The sequence below is a fragment of the Myxine glutinosa genome, chromosome 9 (assembly GCF_964187855.1).
Source record: "Myxine glutinosa chromosome 9, kmMyxGlut1.1, whole genome shotgun sequence".
In the NCBI taxonomy this organism is placed as follows: domain Eukaryota; kingdom Metazoa; phylum Chordata; class Myxini; order Myxiniformes; family Myxinidae; genus Myxine; species Myxine glutinosa.
This window is the reverse complement of record NC_136269.1, coordinates 24,034,869-24,059,368: the sequence shown is the minus strand read 5'-3', so window position 1 is coordinate 24,059,368 and position 24,500 is coordinate 24,034,869. Positions and strand designations below refer to the sequence as shown.

Here is a 24,500-nt window from a genome sequence, read left to right as displayed (position 1 = left end):
GAATGATGGGGCTAAAACCTGTATAATTCTGTCGCACCACCAACTCCATCATTTGGTGAAGTTTCGTGAAGATCGGTTTAAAATTGTGACCTGTAGGCGAGTATAAGTGATCAACATACTAGTCTAACTAGTATATAAAGGGGTAGTCATAACTACCCCTTTTTATATACTTTGTTTGCTTGTTTGTTTGATTTGTTTCTTTGATAAATGTTAGCTCTTTCACGAGCCTCGACTCTGTATACAAAAAACAAAAAACAAAAACATACTAGTCAAAAAATGCTTTTTTGCCAAGTAACAAGAAATAAAAGAGTGAAAACTGAGTACATACTCGCTTTCGGCGCGCGTCATCACCGGGCATTGCCCAGCGATGACGTCATACACGATACAGCACCTGGAGATGGAATCGTGAGGGACGAAGTACAATAAAAAAAATTCTGATTGTGATTGTGATCACAACACATGAGGTACCATACTCTGTTATACTGGTACTGAGTGGTATGCCATTGCGTTCAAAGCCGTATAGGTGTGGCAGGAGTTTGTAACTTGTCAGGGTGCAGGTGATAGCTCGCCCACTCTTCGAGAGGGACACTGTGGGGTCTTTAACGTCCAGCAACTAATGCTGGCAAACGGGACTCCCGTTTAATGTCCACCTGAGGGACGGCACATGTTGATAAATCACCCCTACCTGTGAAACACCAACCGGGCTGACAGATTATACCTGGGTCGAGATTCGAACCAGGTATAGAGAGCCTCGAGGAGTGTGGGTACCTCGAGGGCTGTGCCATCCTATCAAGCCCTACATGAAATATCTCTTCCTGATTGCATCAGGTGGTTAGAGTGGGCGGGGTTTGGAATAGTGGGCGGGGCTCACGTGCTCGCCATGGTTATAACATACACCCCGCAGGAGTCAGGACTCAGGAGTATCTCTAATCGAAATTCCTCACACCGAGATATCATGGCAGGGAAGATGACAAACGGGGCTCCAGGAGCCCAGCTCAACCCAAAAGAAGACTCCGTCAGGAGATCGGCAGCCGTGAAGCGCTTCGTGATGAAGAACCTGCTGGTGATACTGACCGTGAGCGGCGTGATCTTGGGAGTCATTCTCGGGGTGTCCGTTCGCTCCACCACGGAACTCTCGCTCACCTCCAAGTTGTATTTCGCCTTCCCGGGAGAGCTCCTCATCCGCATGTTGAAGATGGTGATCATCCCGTTGGTGGTGTGCAGCCTGGTGTGCGGCGCGGCGAGCCTGGACACCCGCGCTCTCGGTCGTCTGGGGGTCGTGGCCATCGGCTACTTTCTGGGTACGACCCTCGTGGCCTCGTCCATCGGAATGGTGCTCGCGTTCGCCATCAAGCCGGGACTCGGCGGAGCAGACAACGTTAACGACCTCTTCGATGATCAAGTAATAGAGCCGAAAGAGGTGACGGACTCCTTCCTGGATCTAGCGCGGTGAGAACCCATTGACTTCCTGCATGGATTCGCGTTGCGGGTTCGTTCGAGTTAAATCGTAATTATTAAAAACATGACGTCATTGCTGTGGTTTATAAGCGTTGATAGAAACGAACATTTGGAATGTTTGAACGTATCTCGCGCATCTGACCATGTGCGCGCCATAAATTGTGTGACGTGGTTGTGACGTTGCAAATATTTTCCATTCCGTGTTCCAATTGGAAAGCGAGACGGAACCACCTCCGGAACCACCCGACGTGGCAACCTCAAACTTGGGTTGCACTTTACGATACATTCCAAATGAAGGTAGATCGCTTTTAAAATCGACCTTCCCCCCCCCCCCCCCCCCCCCGACACCCAAATCCACAAATCCTTAAAAAAAAAAAAAAAAAAAAATTCCAGGTGTCGAATTCACATTATTAACCCCATTTCTCTGAAGGTGCCAGGGTGGCCAAGGTCGAGAGGTACACACACATCACCAGTAAGCTGTCTAGCCTGGGTTCGAATCCCAAACCTAGCTATAAACTGCCATCCTAGTGCTTCACAGGCAGGGTGATTCATCATATATGCCTGACGTCACTCGGATGGACGTTAAACTGGGCATCCCGTCTGCCAGCATTAGTTAGTGGACGTTAAAGATCCCACGGTGTCGAGCGGCAGGACTCGCCAACCGGTTCGTGAAAGACCTGGGCCAAACCTTCCCACGGCCAACTCCACAAGAACATGACAATAATATTGGACGAGAAGAAGAAGAAGAACCCAATTTCACCACCTACAATACACCACCTACACCCACCCACCACCCACCTATACACCACCTACAATTTCACCTGTAATCAAAAAATTGGAAGCAAAGGGGCAGCAGCCAGGTATTTGGATGTCAAAATAATTTTTCAGCTTTGTTCACTGTTAGGGTTGTTTTAGCAATGCAATTGATGTGCAAGTGTAAGCTTGTCTTCTGTGTTATATGTTTGAATAATCTGATTTGCCTAGTGTGTCATCACTCAACAATGTGTTTCATGCTGATTTGTGCACAATGAATCTGATTATTTCATGCCAATCAGATGTAAATGTGTTTTCATACTCTTACTTTACTTTTCATCCGAATTCTTCAAGCTCTACAAACATCAGGGGCGGATCCAGAATTTTTTTAGGGGGTGATTGGGTGGGAGGGGAGGTCACTTCAGGTGAAGATGTTAACAGATCACAAAATCTACCACCAAATCTTATTCAACTCAATGTATTTGTCTTTTATTTTTCAATTGACAATATTTAGCGGAAAGAGAGACAAGTACAGATACATTCAAAGTGCACCACCCCATGCCAAATAAATAATTAACTTCCTCCGGCGCCCGGCGATACCGCCGTGCAGCTCATAGAGACGGTATTGGCTGGGAGAGGTGTACAATAATTATTGATTGATTAATTGCATAATTAAAATCAATAAATAATAATAATTAAATAATTTCTTAATCAATTGGCTAATAGCATACCTCAACCACTAGTGCTTCATCCTAAGCTGTAACTTGTTGAAAATTAATTAAATAAGTCATTAATCGAAAAATTATTAATTGATTAATCGATTCATTGATTTAATCAATAAATCAAAAATATCCTTTAGAGCCAAATCACTTGGTCATTGTCATGTCTGAATATCAGCTTCCTCGCTCAAAAGGTGTCTGAGATAATGCCCAGAGGAGAAAGGAAATAAATAAGTACTTAATTAATCGATAATAATTAAGGAACTAATCAATAAGTTGTTTAACCCTTTGAGTACGGGATTTTTTTTATTTATAAAAATACCCCCGGTACAGGATTAATTTGGCATTTTGGTACGGGAATGCAACCACGTACTGACTATCTATTTATAGGTACAGTCGATGACGTGTAGTAACGTCATCTGTACACAAAACTTTTTCGTGGGTTGCGGCACTGGACGTCATAAGTACTCAAAGGGTTAATCAAAAAACAAAAAATATCGTTTTTTGCCAAAGCACTTGCTCACTATTGTGCCAAAATTTCAGCTTCCTAGCTCAAAGGATGGCTGAGATATCGCACCGGACAAACATGAAAGCAAGAAACCGAAGTGAAAACTGAGTACTCCCTTTCAGCGCGTGTTATCGCCGGGCCCTCTTTGGTGCCCGGCGATGACGTCATGTAGCTCCTGGAGATGGCATAGGAAAGGAGCGGTCTACAACAACAAAATGGAGTGAAAACTGAGTACTCCCTTTCAGTGCTCGTCATTACCCGGCCCTCTTTGGTGCCCGGATGACATCATGTAGCTCCTGGAGATGGCATAGGAAAGGAGCGGTCTACAACAACAAAATGGAGTGAAAACTGAGTACTCACTTTCAGTGCTCGTCATTACCCGGCCCTCTTTGGTGCCCGGATGACATCATGTAGCTCCCGGAGATGGCACAGAAAAGGAGCGGTCTACAACAACAAAATGGAGTGAAAACTGAGTACTCCCTTTCAGTGCTCATCATTACCCAGCCCTCTTTGGTGCCCGGATGACATCATGTAGCTCCTGGAGATGGCACAGAAAAGGAGCGGTCTACAACAACAAAATGGAGTGAAAACTGAGTACTCACTTTCAGTGCTCGTCATTGCCCGGCCCTCTTTGGTGCCCGGCGATGACGTCATGTAGCTCCTGGAGATGGAATAGGAAAGGAACGGTCTAGAACAACAAAATGGAGTGAAAACTGAGTACTCCCTTTCAGTGCTCGTCATTACCCAGCCCTCTGTGGTGCCTGGCCATGACGTCATGTAGCTCCTAGAGATGGAATAGGAAAGGAACGGTCTAGAACAACAAAATGGAGTGAAAACTGAGTACTCCCTTTCAGTGCTCGTCATTGCCCGGCCCTCTTCGGTGCCCGGCGATGACGTCATGTAGCTCCTGGAGATGGAATAGGAAAGGAGCGGTGTGCAATATTGTCCTCAATAGTGATGTAACTTATGTAAGCTTGTGCCATCTGGCCTTCTGAGTTAAGTGAAGTTTCCTACTTGTACATCATTAGCTCTTTTAGTCAACTAGCTCGACTAAAGGATGTCCAGAAACTCCATTATTTGTGGATTTATCAATGATGACATTCATATCTAAGTCCACACCATAATGAATGTGCGTTAGTAGAAGTCCATTCATCTGATCTTCATGCATTGTTGGCCTCATGTGATTCTTAAGACGTCTCAGTCCGCTAATAGACCGCTCACACTCACATGATGTTATGGGCATCATCCAGAAGAGAAGCATTAGACAGTGGATGTTGGGGAAGAATTGTTTTTCTGTCTGTTTGAAGGTTTTTGCTGCTGTGGTTGGGACTTCTGATGCTGACTTGCTGTGGTTGGGACCCCATTATCTGCCAGCTGCACACCTCTGTAACAACTGTTATTGGTGATGGCAGGTCATCTTGGTAGAGATCCACCAGTTCACTAATGACGTCTGTTTCTACTGTCCCAAACGAGAAGATCACAGCCGGGATGAGGTGTAGTGCCTGTGTGTCCCATCTCGTGTGCTCAGTTAATCTGTAGTTCTACGAGCAGGTTCGAAGTCATTGGTCGGAGCCAGCAGCGGTAGAAGTGTCATTGGAGAAGACTTACCATCACCATCTGTTCACTTCCAGATTCAGGAGCAAGATCTAGACCATGGGCCAAGCAGTGGAAATACTTCTAGTTTATCATTTTCGTGACCCACATCTGGTAACCACGTGAATTTTTGTCTGATGGGAGATAAAAAATCATTGAACAAGAATTCACCACTCGGCAAGTCCAAAAGTTGCACACTAATTAGTATTCTTAATTAGTATTAATCATCCAGATGCACAGCACCCTCTTTTGTCAAGAAATTAAAAGTTAAGTACAAACCTATGGAAAATAGACAAATTGAAACACAGCAACACTTACATGACAGAGAACGGTAAAAAAAAATCAATGAGCTACACATACACACACACACACATACAAACACACGCACACACACACACACAAAACCAGATACACACATGCACTCACCAATATATTTCTTTGGAAATGTTTTCAAAGGAATCATTGGCACTTCTAAGAAACTTTTCCTTGCAAAATTAATGTGCCCTATTTTACACACACACACACGCACACACACATTTACATACACATACATCTTTTATTTTCAAAGTAATTATTGGCACTTCAACGAAATATATCTTTGCAAATGAGCCCAATTCATCCCACCCCACTCTCTCATCTCTCTGTCATATTATGATTAGATTATGTCATATTAGATTATGTTGGCACACTTTAGGGCTGTAGCAAAACAACATTTTTTTTAAAATAAACAGTTTTCAAATTATTCATAGCTATTGGCCTAATGTAACCCAAAACATAATAATCAGACTGTTGACTCATGGAAATACAGCCCTATTATAATATTCACAATGTCTGAGTCCAATCTGGGGGCCAAATAACAGGCTTCTCTGCTACCCTCTCATCCAGAACTTACACGTATATCTGTGTCACAACAGAGTAGCTAAATGGAATGAAGCTACAGCAGCAGGTTAACAGTGTGAAGTTGTGAACACTACACATCTTCATCTTCTGTGTCGGAGTCTTCATCTAAAGATTCTCCAGCCACTGGATTTTGGCAATCAGTGCACTTGCACAGATTAGTGCACAGATTAGATTAGTGAATTGATTCACTGCTCTCGCTGTCCTCACTAGTCACATCTTCAACAACATCTTCTACCACCTCCTCAACATCAAGTGTTTCAACAAATACTATGTCACTCTCACTTTGACGTGATGGCTTGCAAAAGCAGAGAACAGGATATGATCTCCTAAGCCTTGTCTTCAGACGACCAGATTTGAATGAAGAGGCATCAATGCTTTCCACATGTTGCACCTGTACCACATGATCTATGACATCAGGATTATCATTAAAATATTCTAAAGGAGGAGGCGCTCCTATGGTGAAAATTTCGTGTTCATCAGACCAACAGTTGCTGAAAAAAAAAATGATCGGATGTACAGTCACGTGAAAAAGTAAGTACACCCTATGTAAAGTTTTGACTTTTTCAACATATTTCAACATACAGCTATTTGATCTTCATTTCAACAATATTGATAGATAAAGGTGATATAATACAACAAATATCATGAAACATTTACATTTTGTAGTCCATTGTATAATTGAAATAAACATAAATGCAAATTTCGCATGTGGAAAAAGTAAGTACACCCCTACATTTATCACTACTTCAAATACCTAAAATTAGAATCAGGTGCACCAGCTCAGGTGCAAATGATTAGAACATCGTTAGAGAGGATCTTGGAGGAACCTGTCTTATTTAAACCTCAGACATTTCGTTTGGTTTACTCTTTGTTGTTGAAGTGTGCGGCGTCACCATGCCTGGATCAAAAGAGCTCTCTGAGGCCTTCAGAAAGAAGGTTATAGATGCCTACGAGTCTGGGAAGGGATTTAAAAAGATCTCCAAACAATTTGAAATCAATCATTCGACTGTCCGGAAGATCATCTACAAGTGGAGAAGATTCCAAACAACTGCCAACTTGTTCAGGCCAGACCGCCCCAGCAAGTTCAGCCCGAGAGCAGACAGCAAGATGCTGAAAGAAGTCTCTAAGAACCCCAGAATATCATCATGGGACCTACAGGTAGCTCTTGCCACTGTTGATGTCAAAGTGCACGAGTCTACCATTAGAAAGAGGCTGCACAAATTTGATCTACATGGGACATGTGCCAGGAGGAAACCTTTGCTGTCCAGAAAAAACATCAGGGCAAGACTAAAGTTTGCCAATGAACACTTCGGCAAAGACCAGCACTTCTGGAACAATGTGCTCTGGACAAATGAGTCAAAGATAGAGCTATTTGGCCACAGTACCAGAAGACATGTTTGGCGAAAACCAAAGACAGCATTTGACCACAAGAACCTGATACCAACTGTAAAGCATGGTGGTGGAAATATTATGGTTTGGGGCAGCTTTGCTGCATCAGGGCCTGGGCATCTCACCATCATAGAATCCACTATGAATTATTCATTGTACCAGAAGGTGCTTGAGCATAATGTGAGGCCATCTGTTGGAAAGTTGAAGCTCAACCAAAAGTGGACCTTGCAACATGACAATGACCCTAAACATACCAGTAAATCCACCAAGGAATGGCTGAAAAGAAAGAAATGGAGGGTTCTGGAATGGCCAAGTCAAAGCCCGGATCTAAATCCCATCGAGATGTTGTGGGGGGATTTGAAACGAGCTGTGCATGCAAGAAACCCCTCAAACATCGCACAGCTGAAAGAATTCTGCATGGAGGAGTGGGCAAAAATTTCTCCCAGTCGATGTCAGAGACTGGTAGACAGTTATATGAAACGCCTACTTGAGGTTGTTTCTGCCAAAGTGGGCAATACCACCTATTAGAGCCAAGGGTGTACTTACTTTTTCCACATGTGAAATTTGCATTTATGTTTATTTAAATTATACAATGGACTACAAAATGCAAATGTTTCATGATATTTGTTATATTATATCACCTTTATCTGTCAATATTGTTGAAATGAAGATCAAATAGCTGTATGTTGAAATATGTGGAAAAAGTCAGAACTTTACATGGGGTGTACTTACTTTTTCACGTGACTGTATAAGTGTTGTATTTGTCGAATTATGATGTCATAACGAAGGCACCGATGACATCATAATTAACATATCTTATTCCCCATGGCCAGGTCTCAATTTTTTCCATGGAGTGGTTTCAGAGATATAGAGGTGCGAAGTTTTTCCAAGATGGTGCCTGTACTACGTGACCTATGACGTCATAGTATTCATTAAGATATTCTTCAGGAGGAGGCTCTCCTATGGTGAAAAGTTCATGTCAATCGTACCAATGGTTGCCGAGAAAATGAATTTTTAAAATGCAGACACGCATGGCACATGACACACATACGCACCTGAATGATTAACCCCGCTTTTCGCTTGGCGAGCGCAGGGTAATTAGATATTTCTGTTTTATTTGTCATTTGTAAAAAAAATCTAAAAACGTGTTTTCATTTTGTCATTGTGCCGTATTTTGCGTAGATCGGTGACAAATAATTTAAATTTAATCCATTTTAAATTCAGGCTGTATCACAAAATATGTGAAAAGGTCAAAGGGTGTGAATACTTTTTGAAGTTACTGGATGTGCTCCACCTAGTGCTGTTGTTGTTCTGTATGTGTTGTTTGCATATTCCACTGAGCCTTGTATCATGAAAAACAAAGTGTGCTGGTTGTATGAGGCTTGCAGGAAAAGGGTAGAGGGCACAAAACATCTAGTCTCGGCCATCCTGCCAACCCAAATATTTACACCAATTCAGTTTACAGTATAATGTTTTTCCTTGTATTTATGCACATTTGGAATAATTCCTTTTTTCTGAATGTAACTTTTTGTGAAGTATTAGTTAAGGATTTAGAATTCAATTGTTGTTTCTGCTCAAGCACTAGTTGGTCAATGATTGTTTGTTTATTTTGTCTGTGTTATCCCTGTGATGCTGGTGCCTTATCTGATCATGATGTGGTACTTATTAGTATGAGGTTGTTTTTTTTTCACGAGGACGTAACAATTGCAAAGTATGAATCGAACTCCTCACTTTTCGTATGCAGCACCTGGCTGCTTGTAGCATCACTGTTAGGGAACCAGTGTTGCTTTGCTCTATGTAGGTTACCGCAGGAATGTTTGTAATTAATCCTGGGTGATGGCGTTAACTCGACTACTCTACGGCAAATACACCGTGGGATATTCAACGTCAAAAACTAATATGAGCAGATGGTTTGCCGAGTTTAGCGGCCATCAAATGGATGTTACACTTTTACACCTTTTACTTTTACAAATGGATGTTGCATCAAATGGAAGCACCATTCCGACAGTTATAGCTAGCTAGTTGGTAATCAAACCCAGACGAGACAGCTTGGGAAGGTAAATGCACCATCCTGTTAGAAATGAAATAAAGTTTTAATTTTTTTTTCTAAATCATATTGTTTACTCTGGATTTCGTGGTATTCATTGAGAACCCTTTGTGTTGGTATTTGGTAGACTTCAGATGAGCTACATTCCATTTGGAAATTTGATGAGATGGAAAAATCTTAAAATAAAAGTATTTGGTTTGGTCATTAAATCTTTTAAGATTTTCTGCGCTTTTCTGCTTCAAAGGTAACATATTGTTTGTGGTGGATTAAGCTCTTTTTAATCGTGTTGTAATTGTTTTTTTTGAATCGTGAAAAGTAGGGATGCATTTTGCTTCTTCTTTTTCAAAAATATTTCGAAAATAATTATATTTTTCCAAAAAAATCGTATTCAACAATTCTTCTTTTTCAACGATATGTTTTTCAACTGTTTTCTTGGTTGACTGTTTGCATGGCTTAGTCAGATAGCTTGTGTTGGTAGAGGCTAGCTTATTCAGCATGTTTGTATTTTGATTTTTACCCATGTGCATAAAGCGAAAAGCAGGGTTAAGAAATTTGTTCACTTTGTCTGTCTGTCTACAGATGTTGGTCTATGATCACGGAACTACTTAATTGTAATTTAGTTTTATATTTTGAACACTGTAAAACATGAACCGAGCTGTTTAGCAGTACTTTGACCCTTAAATTGGCAAGTTGTATGGAATCGTGTCCCCAGCGAGCATGCGCACAGAGGGGAAAGGTATAATGTCTCTTGGTATAATGTTTAGTCTCTATCTGAAAGGTATAATGGTATAATGTTTTAGTCTCTATCTGCCTGTCTGACAGTGAAACAAAATTGAAAATCATTCCAAACAATAAACTTACTGTTTTAGGGATGTCATAAAGGACACAAACAACAGGCATGAATAACTTATGTAACATGTTAAATGAGGTGGTGTAAAAGACGGTACTAAAAAAGACAGACAGTATCAAAAGTTTGAGAGATTATCTTGTCACTCAATTGAGCAGACGAAAACTTCTGAAACAAACAAAAAACATTTTTCTACAACCTTTAAAACCTTAATTTTATTTCAATTGGATTATACACTTGAACAATGTAGAACACAAATTGCCTTCTCGGCACTTTCAAAAACCTTCCTTTTAGCAGTATTACAGTACTTGGACAAAATATTTATGCTGTCTCGTGCCCTGAGGGCAGATTAACTGTGAGATTCAGCATTCAAGCAATCTCATTCCCTGAGGGCATAGTATCTGTGATTGAAACCATATCGCCTCAAACCTATCGCGATACCTATCACCTCAAAATCATTTGAACTGTCGCTTTACAATGAAGGGAAAGCTTGTATGGAGGGCATGGTGAATGGAATTTCGACAGGCTTGAATATGTCTGACTTCACATAGCAGGAAGCACCAACATGGCAGCCATAGTATATAAATTGTGGGTGGAGTTGGGCAAACTGTCCAACCAATGGGTGGAACTCAAACGCGCGCACAACTCCTTTTGCAGTATAGATATGGCGGCGCCTAGTGCCGTTTGTTTCGTGCAAATTGCAAAGCACCAGTTGAAAATACCCTTTCCGTGTCCTTTTTCTCAAGTCTGCATGGGGTAAGGTGTTCTATGAACTCTCTAGTTTTTAATTGTCTTGTTACTGTTTTGATAGATGTAAATTTGAGGTCTACCTTAACTTTCCCTGAGGAATTTCAGAATTGACTGTGAAATGTAGACTGGCAACATCTATATTATAAAAGGAGCCATGTCTGTCTGGCTCTGTCTGACTGTCTGTTCGTTTGTCGTGTTCTAACTTGAGAACGGATTCACGGATTTCAATAAATCCAAATACGGTGGATTCAGATAACTCCCGGGAGTGTTTGTGACCCCCCCCCCAAAAAAAATTTTCATTTCTTCTTATGGGTACATGGACATGCGTGTCAAAACTGCAAATGCCAACACTATCCCTGTTGGTGATCCCTGCACGGAGAGCAGGATCTCCCAGGAATCCTCTTTTTTTTCTTCCCCCATAGATTAGCCATCGCAGCAAAGATTGGTACTTTCGTCGGCGAAGCGAGGGTTCTTATATTCTAGTATATGTAATTTAAACCACCTCAGGCAGGCAGATCACCGATGCCCTGAACACTGTACAGACTTGTTCTTTGTTTCCCAACCCTTTTGCCCGCAGGAACATTTTTCCTTCCAACCTTGTTGCTGCAGCTTTCATATCGGTAAGATTATGTTCACTTATTTTATCTTTCCTGCCAATTTTCCCTTATTGTCTATGTATTCGTATTTTGTCTTCAGAGTCCTCTTCCACGCATTCCCACCCAAAAGGGACTGTGTGCATTGATCTTACGGATATGCAGGGGTTTCCATGAATAAGATCGACATAGCGGTGGAAACACCGAAATAGGAAGAACATACAAGACCGTCATGTAAATCTGGAGAATCTGAGAATGTATAAACACATAAACAGATACCTTGTGCCAAATTGTGTAATGTTTGCATAATTGCGTTGAATTTTTTCTTCTAGTATGGAACCGTCTACAAAAATGTTTCTTGGTCGGTCAAAGTGAACAATGGAAGCCAAGTTGTGGAAACCCTACTTCACGAAAAGGTACAATTCCTAGAATGCTGATAAATTTCAAGATTACATTCTAATTCCAACAGCCTCACCCCTTTCCCACACAGATCATAAAATGGACCTTGAGTTTAATCCACAGAAAGGCGAACTTCCCTGGTTGGGTAGAAATGTTTGACTTAAATATTGATCTTGATGACTTACTGCAGTGCCTATCCTTTCTCTGGTTTAAAAAGTATTTATTTATTTATTTTCTGAATGCAGAAATCTGGGCTGATTGAGGAGCTAAATGACAGAGGGCAGCAGTTTCACAGACTGTCTCGTTTTACCCTCTGTCGGCAAAGATATCACACTTAAGTGGTAGAAAGGAAAGGGGTTGGGGGTAGAGGCCAGATATTAGTGAGAGTAGAAGGCAGGGGTGGTCATTGGAACAAAGTATAAATTGATGATTGGCAGTACTCTGGGGAGGGGGACATGAGACCACAGACAGTGAGTTGATTCCATATATGAAGGCGTGGCGGTGAGTATTCGGTTTCAAATTTGGGATGGTAACCAGGTGTGGGATTTTGAGGTAAGACTAGGGAGGATATAGGGTTGGTATAAACGAATCCCATACTTGAGGTAATGCAACACTGAGAATACACCAATTATACCTGTTGTGGGTGAGAAACTGACCTTGGGATTCGGCTTCCTGTTGAGATATGCGAATAACATGGAGAGCCTTGGAGTCAATCGTCTCCAGATTATTGAGATGCAACAGCCAAGAACGGAGACCCATATACTTCGTCATCAGCTTGTATTGGAAGCCATTGTGGCAATGGGGTCTAGCCAATGCAGGTTAACAGATTGAGGCCTCGTGGCTCCGAGGTCTGTACTTCTTGGGGTTGGCCAGATTATTAAACTGGGGGGTTTGAAAACCGATCCTTGCGGAGGGATAGCGTGAGAGCATGGGATTTTCTGCCTCTCAGAAGTGTGGTATATAGTCATGCACAGGATGGAATCATCTACAAAATTGTACAGAGGAATATTCAAGGAAGCAGAGGTCATCGATTCTTTAAAACACGACCTGAAAGGAACACGATCCTCAATGTGAGATCGAAAGACAGGACGCCATTAAGAACAACCTGTTATTTCTACTCTAAGGAAAAATTGGATCGCCATTCAAGAGGGGCCCCTGAATATGATTGGCAGACAGTTTGGAAAGTAAGGCTGGCTGGCAGACAGTATCAAAAGTTTGAGAGATTATCTTGATCACTCAATTAAGATTGTGTCCATCCGTCCATTGTTGGGTTCAAAGACATGACTTGTTCATGGTAGAATAACTGTGCAGAAACTGAACTGATGATCAGATATTGGAGAGTCGGAGAAGATGAAGCCTGAGGTCTAAATTGGTGATGGATTCCATCACTCTGCGCTTTGCACAAAAAGGTGCAAAAACAGATCCCAGCAACTACAGACCAATCAGCCTTCTCTCAATTATCAGTAAAGTCATGGAATCCATCATTGCTTCAGATATTAAATCTTTCCTCTTCTCCAATGGCTTGATCTCTGATCATCAATTTGGTTTCAGACCTGGTCACTCTACTCTGGACATGCTGCTACTGCTTTCTCAGCAATGGATGGAGGTCCTCAATGCCAAACAGGAAATTAGAGCTGTCTCCCTTGACATATCACGTGCCTTCGATACGGTCTGGCACCCCGCTCTGCTCACCAAACTCTCCTCTGTTGGTATCCATGGAAATCTCCACGCATGGCTGGTGGACTTCCTCTCTAGTCGTAGTCAACGTGTGGCCCTGAATGGGTTTCTCTCATCTCCTCTTCCTGTTCAGGCTGGAGTTCCCCAAGGCAGTGTTCTGGGCCCTGTGCTTTTTCTGGTCTTCATCAGTGATCTCTCCGACTCTCTTGAAAATCCTCTCTATCTCTTTGCTGATGACTCTACTCTCTGTCGCTCCATTCTTCATCCCTCAGATCGGCAGTCTGCAGCCTCCTCACTCTCTGCAGACCTGGAAAAAATAACAGACTGGGCAAACAAGTGGAACATGTCTTTCAATCCTGACAAATCTCACACTCTTACGATGTCTCTCCGAAAAGACCGACTGGACAACCCTCCCATCTACTTTCTGAATAATCCTCTCCAAGAAGTTCTGTCACTCAAACTTTTGGGTCTCACTATCTGCCATGATCTTTCCTGGGAAAACCACATTTCAAATCTGGCCTCCAAAGCCAGTCGCCGACTGGGCATCCTCCGTCGTGCGGTCCTTCCTTGGCACACCTGAGCTCCTCACCACGTACAAGGCTTTCATCCGCAGCTCAATGGAATACTGCTCTCCCCTCTGGGCTGGTGCTCCTGCCTCACACCTAGCTCGTCTTCACGCCGTTGAAAGCAAAGCATTCAGAATCATTGGAATCTCCCGCGAAGAAGCTAACTCCAAGGGCCTCTCACTCACTCACCGCAGGCAGGTTGGTGGTCTTTCCGTCTTCTACCGACTCCTCTCTGGCCTTGCCCCCCCAGCTCTCTCTGGGCTCTGTCCCGCAAATATTCCTACAGGTCGCACAAGATCTGCCTGCAACCCTCTTATGGTTAAACTGCCAAAATCAAGACACTCTGCTCACCTTCACTCCTTCATTCCTCTTTTCTCCCGCCTCTGGAACAAACTCCCTCACTCTCTTCAATCCCACTCCACCCTCCAGGTCTTTAAAACAGCTGTTCATCACCATCTCTTATCTTCCCCCATCCAAAACCTTGATCTTTTCTATCCCCGATAATTTCACCCCAATTCCACTTTTTGAAATACCAACTTCTGTCCTGGAAGTCCTTGGTGTCCTTGTGTTATATACTTCCCACACCCCCCCCCCCTTCCCACGCCTCCTCCCCCCAAGCCCTCTCCCTCCCACACATCTCCCTGCTCTTAAATGTTGTGTGCTCTCAAGTGTTTGCATGCTTCCCATTCTCTTGTCTTCCGCTCCCTCTTTTTATATATTTTGTTTGTCTGGTTGATTTGTTTGTGAAGTAAATGTCAGCTCTTTCACGAGCCTCGATTCAGTATACAAAAAAAAAAAAAAAAAACTATTAATGCTGGGAAAAGGCTGACAGATCTGTAGTTGAGTGGGTTAGTGATGGAACCCACATTGTGAATAGGAGTGTTGTTTCAACTTTCCAAGTGTTGGCAGGAGACCATCTGAGAAAGACCAGGGGAGGAGAGGATAGTGCCAAAATAGGATCGGCCCTTAACATCCCATCCCAAAAGAAGATAAGGATGCCAACCTATGGAGATTGTCCATGCCCCTAACCTTTAAAAATAAAAATTGCTGATCATCAAGCAATAAATCAACATGTACCATTTTTAAAGTCTTTGGTATAACTCGGCCAGGATTTGTACCGTCGACCTCCCAAACTCAGAGCGGACGCTCAAAGTATTGTACCAACGAAAGAGTGGATTTCACACCAGACCAATTTGCCATGCCCAAATACCGTACACATCAGCGCCTTGTCATCTCTTTGAAAACTGGCAAGGAGAACTTTCACAAGGGCATAGCGAGAACAAGCAAGCAAAGATTGCATACCCTCGTCCGGACCTGTTTGTGTGGTTTTATAGAGGTGCTCACATTCTAATTGTACATACTTTATACACATACTGACATTCTAATAACTAGGGCATGCCCGTACTATATCTATATCTAAAATTATATCCCCCCCCCCCCTCTATTTACATGAAATGGTTTGGTCCAAAGCGAACGGCTTGCGAGTACGGTGACAATCCCCCCCCTCTATTTACATGAAATGGTTTGGTCCAAAGCGAACGGCTTGCGAGTACGGTGACAATCCCCCCCCTCTATTTACATGAAATGGTTTGGTCCAAAGCGAACGGCTTGCGGAGTTTGGTAAAGAAATCGCCATAGCATGCACAAACGCGCAGGAAAGCGAAAGAATCGCAAATTAGTTTTAATTAGTTTTAAAACATCGTTTAACGCCAACATAGCGGCAACATAGTTTGCCAACGTGAAATAAATGAATACGCTCTCAAATGTGCCGTCCGAGGCAGAGTCTGTTCGCCACGTTCGGCACACGTGATAGCTCGCTGCTCTCTGATTGGTTGAATCGTTTTTTGGACATAGCTCCGTAACTACTTCTCCGATTAATATGAAACCTTGAAAAGGCACATCCTCGGGTCCCCAGCAATATACCTGGCAAGTTTCAAGTATATCGGACCCGTGGTTGTCGAGAAACAGCGGTCACAGACAAACATACATACAAACATACAAACATACACACAGAGATTACTGGAATTATAGATAGATTGTACATACCTTATAGACGTACTCACATTCTAAGGGAACATACTTTATAGACGTACTCACATTCTAATAATTGTACATACCTTATAGACGTACTCACATTCTAAGGGAACATACTTTATAGACTTACTCACATTCTAATTGTACATACTTTATAGACATACTCGCATTCTAATTGTACATACTTTATCGACACTCACATTCTAATTGTACCTACTTTATAGACACTCACATTCTAATTGTACATACTTTATAGACATACTCACATTCTAATTGTACATACTTTATAGACATACTCACATTCTAATTGTACATACTTTATCGACGTACTCGCATTCTAATTGTACATACTTTATAGACATACCCAAATTCTAATTGTACATACTTTATAGACTTACATTCTAATTGTACATACTTTATCGACATACTCGCATTCTAAGGGAACATACTTTATAGACATACTCACATTCTAATTGTACATACTTTATAGACATACTCACATTCTAATTGTACATACTTTATCGACGTACTCACATTCTAATTGTACATACTTTATAGACATACCCAAATTCTAATTGTACATACTTTATAGACTTACATTCTAATTGTACATACTTTATCGACGTACTCACATTCTAATTGTACATACTTTATAGACATACCCAAATTCTAATTGTACATACTTTATAGACATACTCACATCTCAATTGTATATACTGTACTTTATCGAGGCACTGGTTGAAAAGGGAGTATGTGGATTACAGGTTACCATTAGGTGGTGATTGTGGCCTATGTTAGCATGTTCTTAGTGGACAAAAACGGACCCAAATGCAATATGTACCCTCTCCTTTGGTGAGGGTAATTATTAACCAAGATTAGCAGCAGGGAGAATCTCACAAATAATTAATTCCAGTTGGAGAGATGCGAGTAGGAAAATGGGCACTAACTGGGCAGTTATATCATACAGGGATTACAGGCCTTTGATTGTAATACCACGACTGTAGTTTGAGATTGTAATATATGACAGGTTCGAAGATATGTTGGGCGTGAACGAAATTGGAATAAAAATGCTGGAGTGTGCAGAGTCAGCTGCCGTACCACCGTAATGACATCATACGTAATCACATCACCCTGTCATGTGACCAGATCCTCAGCTCTGATTGGTATACGTTTGAGGGGACATACATACATACATACAGACATACGGACAGACAAACACTGTCCTAAACTGCTTTGCCCTATGGGCTACGCCGTAAAAAGTGTATTGGGGAGAGTGGGGGGTAGAGAGACAGAGAAAGACGTTCGGTCGGTCGGGGGTGTTAGGAATGGCATTCTGAACATATACTACAACACTTCCACGAGGACAAAAGCCTAGTTTGTAAAAGTGTAGGTTTGGGTAGTTTGGATGAGAGACAGGTGAGTTAGGAACATTATTTGTGCGAAATGTTTCGTTCTTACAGATAATGTCAGGCGATGCAGAGGTGACCTGGCCTGGCAGTGCTGGATTTAGGACTGTGGAGGCCCTGGGCAGTGTTTGACTGGTCATCCTATGATCCCATCACAATTGTTCTCATTCCTCCCAACCTACTACAATTTAGACTGCCCAGCACATCAATTTGGACATCTACTCGATGCAATTGTCATACAGAAGTGACATAAAAATGAACAACAGTGTGACAGACAACTGAGACAAGAACACCACACTTTTTACAGTGTACGTATGACAAAAGCAACAGTGACTGCAGTTTACATGACAGCATACCATACTGTCAATTTGACTCGATCAAGTAAAAGACCAGGCACCTTGCGAGCCTTTCGACCAGCAAAGTTATCGATGAGCTTATCAAAGTCTACCTTGCACAAAATGTCATTCTATACTCATTATTGCTAGATAGGTGAGCTGTTTAGTTTCGCTTTTATTCCCCATTAAGCCAGGTGCTGGAGCAGCCGGTGCATTGTCCCTTTCACACACTTTTGTGGAGGCCTCTGGATAACTAACCTGTCCTAAATCCAGCCTTGTCACCTGGATAATGAGATCTGATAAATTTGTTCGAATTTCTCTGATGTTATACACACAGAGTGAGTGGGGGAGGAAGTGCAACTAATCTTTCGATTTCTGTGCCATGTTTTCTGTTTGTTTTAAACTCTACAGCTTCCTATAGGTTCAGATGTTGATGGGATGAACATCCTTGGACTGATCACATACGCCATTGCTTTTGGTATTGCATTGAGGAAGCTTGGCAAGATGGGGGAAGAGCTCATCAGGTTCTTTGATGTATTCAACGAGGGCACTATGGTGATTGTGTCGTGGGTCATGTGGTACGTAACACATATATATATATATATATATTTTTGTATACCAAGTCAAGGCTCGTATAAGAGCTAACACATAGAACATCTAATAAACTATAAAGGGAGTGGGAGACAATAGGGGGAGAGAGAGAGGGAAGTACAACAACAGTAGGGAACAGGAACATTAGGAGATCTGTGGAAGCGAGAGGGCTGGGCGGGGTATATGGGATAAATAAGATGGACACTACAAGGACTTTTAGGAAAGAAAACGGAATTTGAAGGAGGTGGATTTGAGGTGTATTAACGGGGGTAGAAAAGATCAAAGTTTTGGATGGGGGAAGATAAGAGATGTTGGTGAACAGCTGTTTTGAAGACCTGGAGGGAGGAGTGGGATTGAAAAGAGTGAGGGAGTTTGTTCCAGAGGCGGGACAATATAGGAATGAAAGAGTGAAGGTGAGCAGAGAGTCTTGATTTTGGCAGTTTCACCAGAAGAGGGTTTCTGGCAGATCTCGTGCATCCTGCAGGAATATTTGGGGGATAGAGCACAGACAGAGCCGGGGGAGATATGCCACAGAGGAGTCGGTAGAAGACAGAAAGACCGTCGCTACAGGGGAACGGGCTTGTTTTTACTAAGGATAATGACCTCACTGTACCAGAGTTGCTGTGTTGTCATGATTAACACCAATCATAATACAAACATTTACTTGGCACAAATTTAATTGTAATATTCGTGACATTACATTTTTATAAGGAATTTAGGTTGAAGAAATAGAAACATATTTTAAAAATGAACCGTTTAGCACATACACACAAGTGGGGTAGGTGCAGACTGGAAGTTTGGGACGATTTCACTCAAGTTTGAGCAAGTAGTTTAGTGACAGGACATGACAGACAGACACTGCACAGATATATGTGCTGTATATTAAATACTTTATCTCACCACCACGTAATTCACAACAACTCACCACCAGACGCAAACACGGCATAATTCAAAACACCTCACCAATACGCAATTACCAACTCCCGCTGTGCAATTCAAAATGCCTCACCACCCGCCGCTTTGGAGACGGGCTTGTTTTAACTGAGGATAATGACTGCACGTGAGTTGCTGTGTTGTCAGGATTTACACCAATCATAATACAAACATTTCTTTTGCACAAATGTATTTGTAATGTACGTAATATTCCATTTTTATAAATAATTGAAGTTGAAGATTTAAGTGGAAATTGTTTTCCCCAAAAAAAGAAATAAAACCCCTTAGGACACACACAGGAGAGGTAGGTGCATACTGGAAGTTTGGTATGATTTCACAAAGGTTTGAGGGAGTAGTTCAATGACAAAACAGAACAGACACTGCACAGATATATATTAATATATATTATTATTGTTACGTGCTCCTCCCCAAACCCCGGTCACGGTGTACCTCCGAGCCCCGAGAGGAGTCATGGCAGAAAGATGTGTTATTCGGTGTGTCAAAGATCAATGGTGAAACCACACCAATTGTTACCAACAAACAGGTATTGTATTAAGGTCACACAAGAATAACAGCACAAAAACAATAGTAATCAATTGTACAACCAATATATCATTCCTATGATGGTACCATCAGTATCATACAATATAACTCACAGTGCTCCAAGTGAGCGAAAATAACATTCCCAATGTCTCTGTCCCGGCTTCAAGCCAAAGTCGATCCACGCTCCAGTGATCGTCAGAACGATGTCGTATCGAGACCAGAATCCCATTCGGTTGACAGTCACACTGCCAAAGATAGGCAAAGGTGTCCTCAAGAGGCGACTGGGAAATCACACCTTCGGGTATGGGCGTTCAACGGCTCCCAATCGGCGAACCGCAAATTCCCACTCAAAATCCACGTTACACACACACACACACACCAGGTTAACGTCTGGGTGCGGTGAAATGGTTGAAGCGAGGTGAAGAACCTGGAGCGATGCGAAATCGGGCGCGAGGCAAAACGGCCAACGGGCCCGAACTCGAGGCGTAACGGCACTCCAATGATTCTCTTCGGAATCAACCACAAAACCTGTCACGCAGGTTTATCTGTCACAGCGATAACAACTCTGTCGCAGGAATGCCTTTCCAGGAAACCCAAAGTTCACTCGTGATCCCCGTTCGCCAGCGTTTGCTCAAGACCTCGAAGCAGCTCGGCTCTTCTCCACCTTACTCGCTCCGCCTCTTCTTCCTCCTCTTCTTCTTTCCTTCGTCCGGTTCCCGATCCGGTTTCCGGTTTCTTTTAAAACACTAACTTTTTTTACCTTTTGAAAACAGTTATCTCTATTTCACTTAAACGATAACAATAATAGTACATGCAACCAAAAATGCTTGCAGTGGATGAGAACCACAACAACGGAAGTGACGAATCCGTAACATTATATGTGTTACATCTATATATATAAAACACAGTTTGTGTGTGTGTGTAATGTTACCGATAGACTCCTAAACAGAGAGGCTCACGTGCTTGATATTTGGCATAGACATGGCCATTGAGCCTGGGAAGAACATGGCCTACCTAAAAAAAATATTTCATAATATTTTTTTACCATATTTTTACCTCACGCATTTCAGCGAGGAATATTATACACGGAATCTGACCGGTGGCAGAGCAGTGCGCTGATTCGCTCAGAGCGATCACGTGATGTTCCATCCCCGCCGCCACGAAGCGAGTTGGTCGAGTCGTGCTAACCAAGATGGCGACACGGCGGCTTCACTTTTCACGGAGTTTGAGCGTTCTATATATTTTCAATTCAGTGCGGCCGACTCCCTCACGTACTTGATTTGTGGCATAGACATAGCCATTGGACCTTCACGGTGTAATTTGTGCGAGGCTTTTGTCCGAGTGAGCTTGAGTCGAGAGGGCGAATGTACGGGTTGGGAATGGACATTGTACGGGTCTCCCTTCCCCCGCCCGGCAACGCCGGTACTGGAGGGCGTCACAGGATCGGTGAGTCTCCAAAATCCGCTTTGTGCTGTTGCGAAGATGCAGGACGATGTCGCGATTGTTGTGCTGCTCTCCGACCATGAGAACTGCAACGTCATTGTTGACTGGCCCTCCCCCTTCCCCCTCCCCCCTCCATCCTCCTCTCCCCCCCCCGTTCCCCTCCCCTCCCCTTCCCCTCCCCCTCCCCCTCCCCTCCCCCGCCCGGCAATGCCGGGTACTTCTGCTAGTATTATTATATATATTATATATATTACATATTCTATATTTTATATATATATTACATATATAATATATTTTTATACAGTCATGGCCAAAAATATTGGCACCCTTTCACCTTTTTCAAATAACTCACAATTTTCTCGAAAAATAAGTTAAAATTGACAAAAGTATTTGGTCTCCACAATTCTTTATTTCACTGTTAATATTACAGAACCTTTGTTTTTGATTCAGTACTTAATATGTCCTTTTAAATCAAAAAATTAAAAGAAATGGCTTTGACAAAATTATTGACACCCCAAGACTTAATATTGGTAGGGAGAGGATCATAATTTGGACAAAATCTATTTTGCCTTTGGCAAAAGGACAAACTAACTGCAGTCAAGCGCTTCCTGTAGCCATGAATGAGCTTCCGACACCTCTCTACTGGCAGTTTGGCCCATTCTTCTTGTGCAAACTGCTCCAGTTCTACCAGATTTGAAGGGTGCCTTCTCCCAACTGCTGTTTTCAGATCTCCCAACAGGTGTTCAATGGGATTTAGATCTGGACTCATTGCTGGCCACTTCAGAACAGTCCAGCGTTTTGTCTTGAACCATTCCTGGGTGCTTTTTGAAGTGTGTTTGGAGTCATTGTCCTGCTGCAAGACCCATGACCTTTGATGGAGACCCAGCTTTCTGACACTGGGTTGAACATTGCGCTCCAAAATGCCTTGGTAATCACCTGATTTCATGATGCCATGTACACATGACGGTATTCCTCTTTAACTGAAAGAAGAGGCAAGTTTGATGAAGCAAGAGTGGTTTAATAAAAATCGAACAACACAATTGTGGAGCGCGTCCGAAGATGCAGAGCTTTGTCACACAAAGCAGTACAAGTTCGAGCCACACTGAAAATACTCTGAAACAAGATCCCTTATATAGGCTGGACAACGTCTAAAAAAACTCTCCGCTGAAGTAATGACCTTCAGATAAGGACCATGGGCTAGCACAGCCCCTGTCGACGTTTTTTCCTGTGAGAGGGCTGAGGTTTAAGGCACAGATGTGTGTGAAAGTAAGATATTTCCCAAGCTATTATCTCAAACAAGCTGGGCCTACAAAGCCAAGGGATGTATTCTCACAAGGGAGTTCAATCATGTTACACTTGGCAGTAAAACATATTGGGCCAGGGCATGAACATGAGCATACAAATCAAAGGATACATATTACATCATACTCTGCTCGAGGTTAACTGAAGGCAAACAAGAAGTAAATGGCAAACTATTCCCATAACTCTTCTCCCTTTGGCAGACGTTGAAAGACATCTCCAAGGCCAGTTCTGACCAAGCCGTGAAACAACATGTTTTGCAAGTGAATCTAGCTTTTTGAAGCAAGCAAAGGAAAGACACAATTATATATATAGGGCATGCCCGTACTATATCTATATCTAAAATTATATCCCCCCCTCTATTTACATGAAATGGTTTGGTCCATGAAATGTTTTGGTCCATTCGCAACGCCAAAGCGAACGGCGAACGCTTTACATGAAATGGTTTGGTGCATGAAATGTTTTGGTCCATTCGCAACGCCAAAGCGAACGGCGAACGGCTTGCGAGTACAGTGACAATCCCCCCGGGGTTTTTATTAGTTTTAAAACGGAGCTTGGCAACCGCTGGCGTTCTTTAGCCGGCAGCTTCGCCCGCCCGAACGCCGTTACAGTACCTTCGACCGCGAGTTGCTCGGACTTCACTTGGCGGTCAGGCACTTCCGCCATCTGCTCGTGCGAGTACAGTGACAATCCCCCCCCCCCCCCCCCCCTCTATTTACATGAAATGGTTTTTATTAGTTTTAAAACATAGTTTAACGCCAACATAGCGCCAACATAGTTTGCAAACGTGAAATAAATGAATACGCTCTCAAATGTGCCATCCGAGGCAGAGTGTGTCCGCCACGTTCGGCACACGCGATAGTTCGCTGCTCTCTGATTGGTTGAATCGTTTTTTGGACATAGCTCGGTAAGTAATTGTCCGATTAATATGAAACCTTGAAAAGGCACATCCTCGGGTCCCCAGCAATATACCTGGCAAGTTAAAAGTATATCGGACCCGTGGTTGTCGAGAAACAGCGGTCACAGACAAACGTACAAACGTACAAACGTACAAACGTACAAACAAACACACAGAGATTACTGGAATTATAGATAGATAATATCAGGTGCCCTGGGTCACGTGGTGTGCCCCCCATGCCCGACACACATTCAAGGCACCCAGTGCCAGAGGCAGCACTGCAAACCTAAAATATCACAGAGCCTCCTCCAGGTTTGACTGTAGGAAAGGTGTTCTTTATTTGAAGGCTTCATTTTGTTTTCTGTAAACGTAGAGATGATGTGCTTTACCAAAAAGCTCTCATGTGGTCTCATCTGTCCACAGGACATTCTCCCAGAAGGATTTTGGCTTATTCAGGTGTGTTTTGGCAAACTCCAGTCAGGCTTTCTTATGTCTCTCTCTCAGCAGTGGGGTCCTCCTGGGTCTCCTACCATAGAACCTCCTTTCATTGAGTTGGCGACGGATGGTGCGAGTTGAAACTGTCGTACCTTGTGTCTGAAGGTCAGCTTGAATCTGTTTGGCTGTTGATTGAGGTGCTTTCTCCACCATTCGAACAATCCTTCGCTGCAATCTTCGATCAAGTTTTCTCTTGTGGCCACGTCCAGGAAAGTTGGCTACAGCTCCATGGGCCATAAACTTCCTGATAACATTGTGTACGGTGGACACAGGAACATCAACGTCTCTGGAGATGGACTTGTAGCCTTGAGATTGTCCATGTTT

At 42.7% G+C, this 24,500-nt stretch overlaps 1 protein-coding gene across 2 annotated transcripts in view; it reads left to right on the top strand.

The window, feature by feature from the left end:
• The first annotated feature begins 844 nt into the window (after window positions 1-844).
• The window catches only part of LOC137411810 (neutral amino acid transporter A-like), a 272,303-nt gene continuing 248,647 nt past the window's right edge, over window positions 845-24,500 (top strand). Inside the window, exons 1-4 of one of the 2 annotated variants that reach the window (XM_068129443.2) lie at window positions 845-1,449; window positions 11,542-11,584; window positions 11,890-11,973; window positions 18,386-18,552. In XM_068129443.2, coding sequence (XP_067985544.2) covers window positions 881-1,449; window positions 11,542-11,584; window positions 11,890-11,973; window positions 18,386-18,552 — 863 coding nt within the window. In that variant the 5' untranslated portion in view covers window positions 845-880. The remainder of the gene's footprint in view (window positions 1,450-11,541; window positions 11,585-11,889; window positions 11,974-18,385; window positions 18,553-24,500) is intronic. The other variant, XM_078784196.1, reaches the window with a different exon arrangement.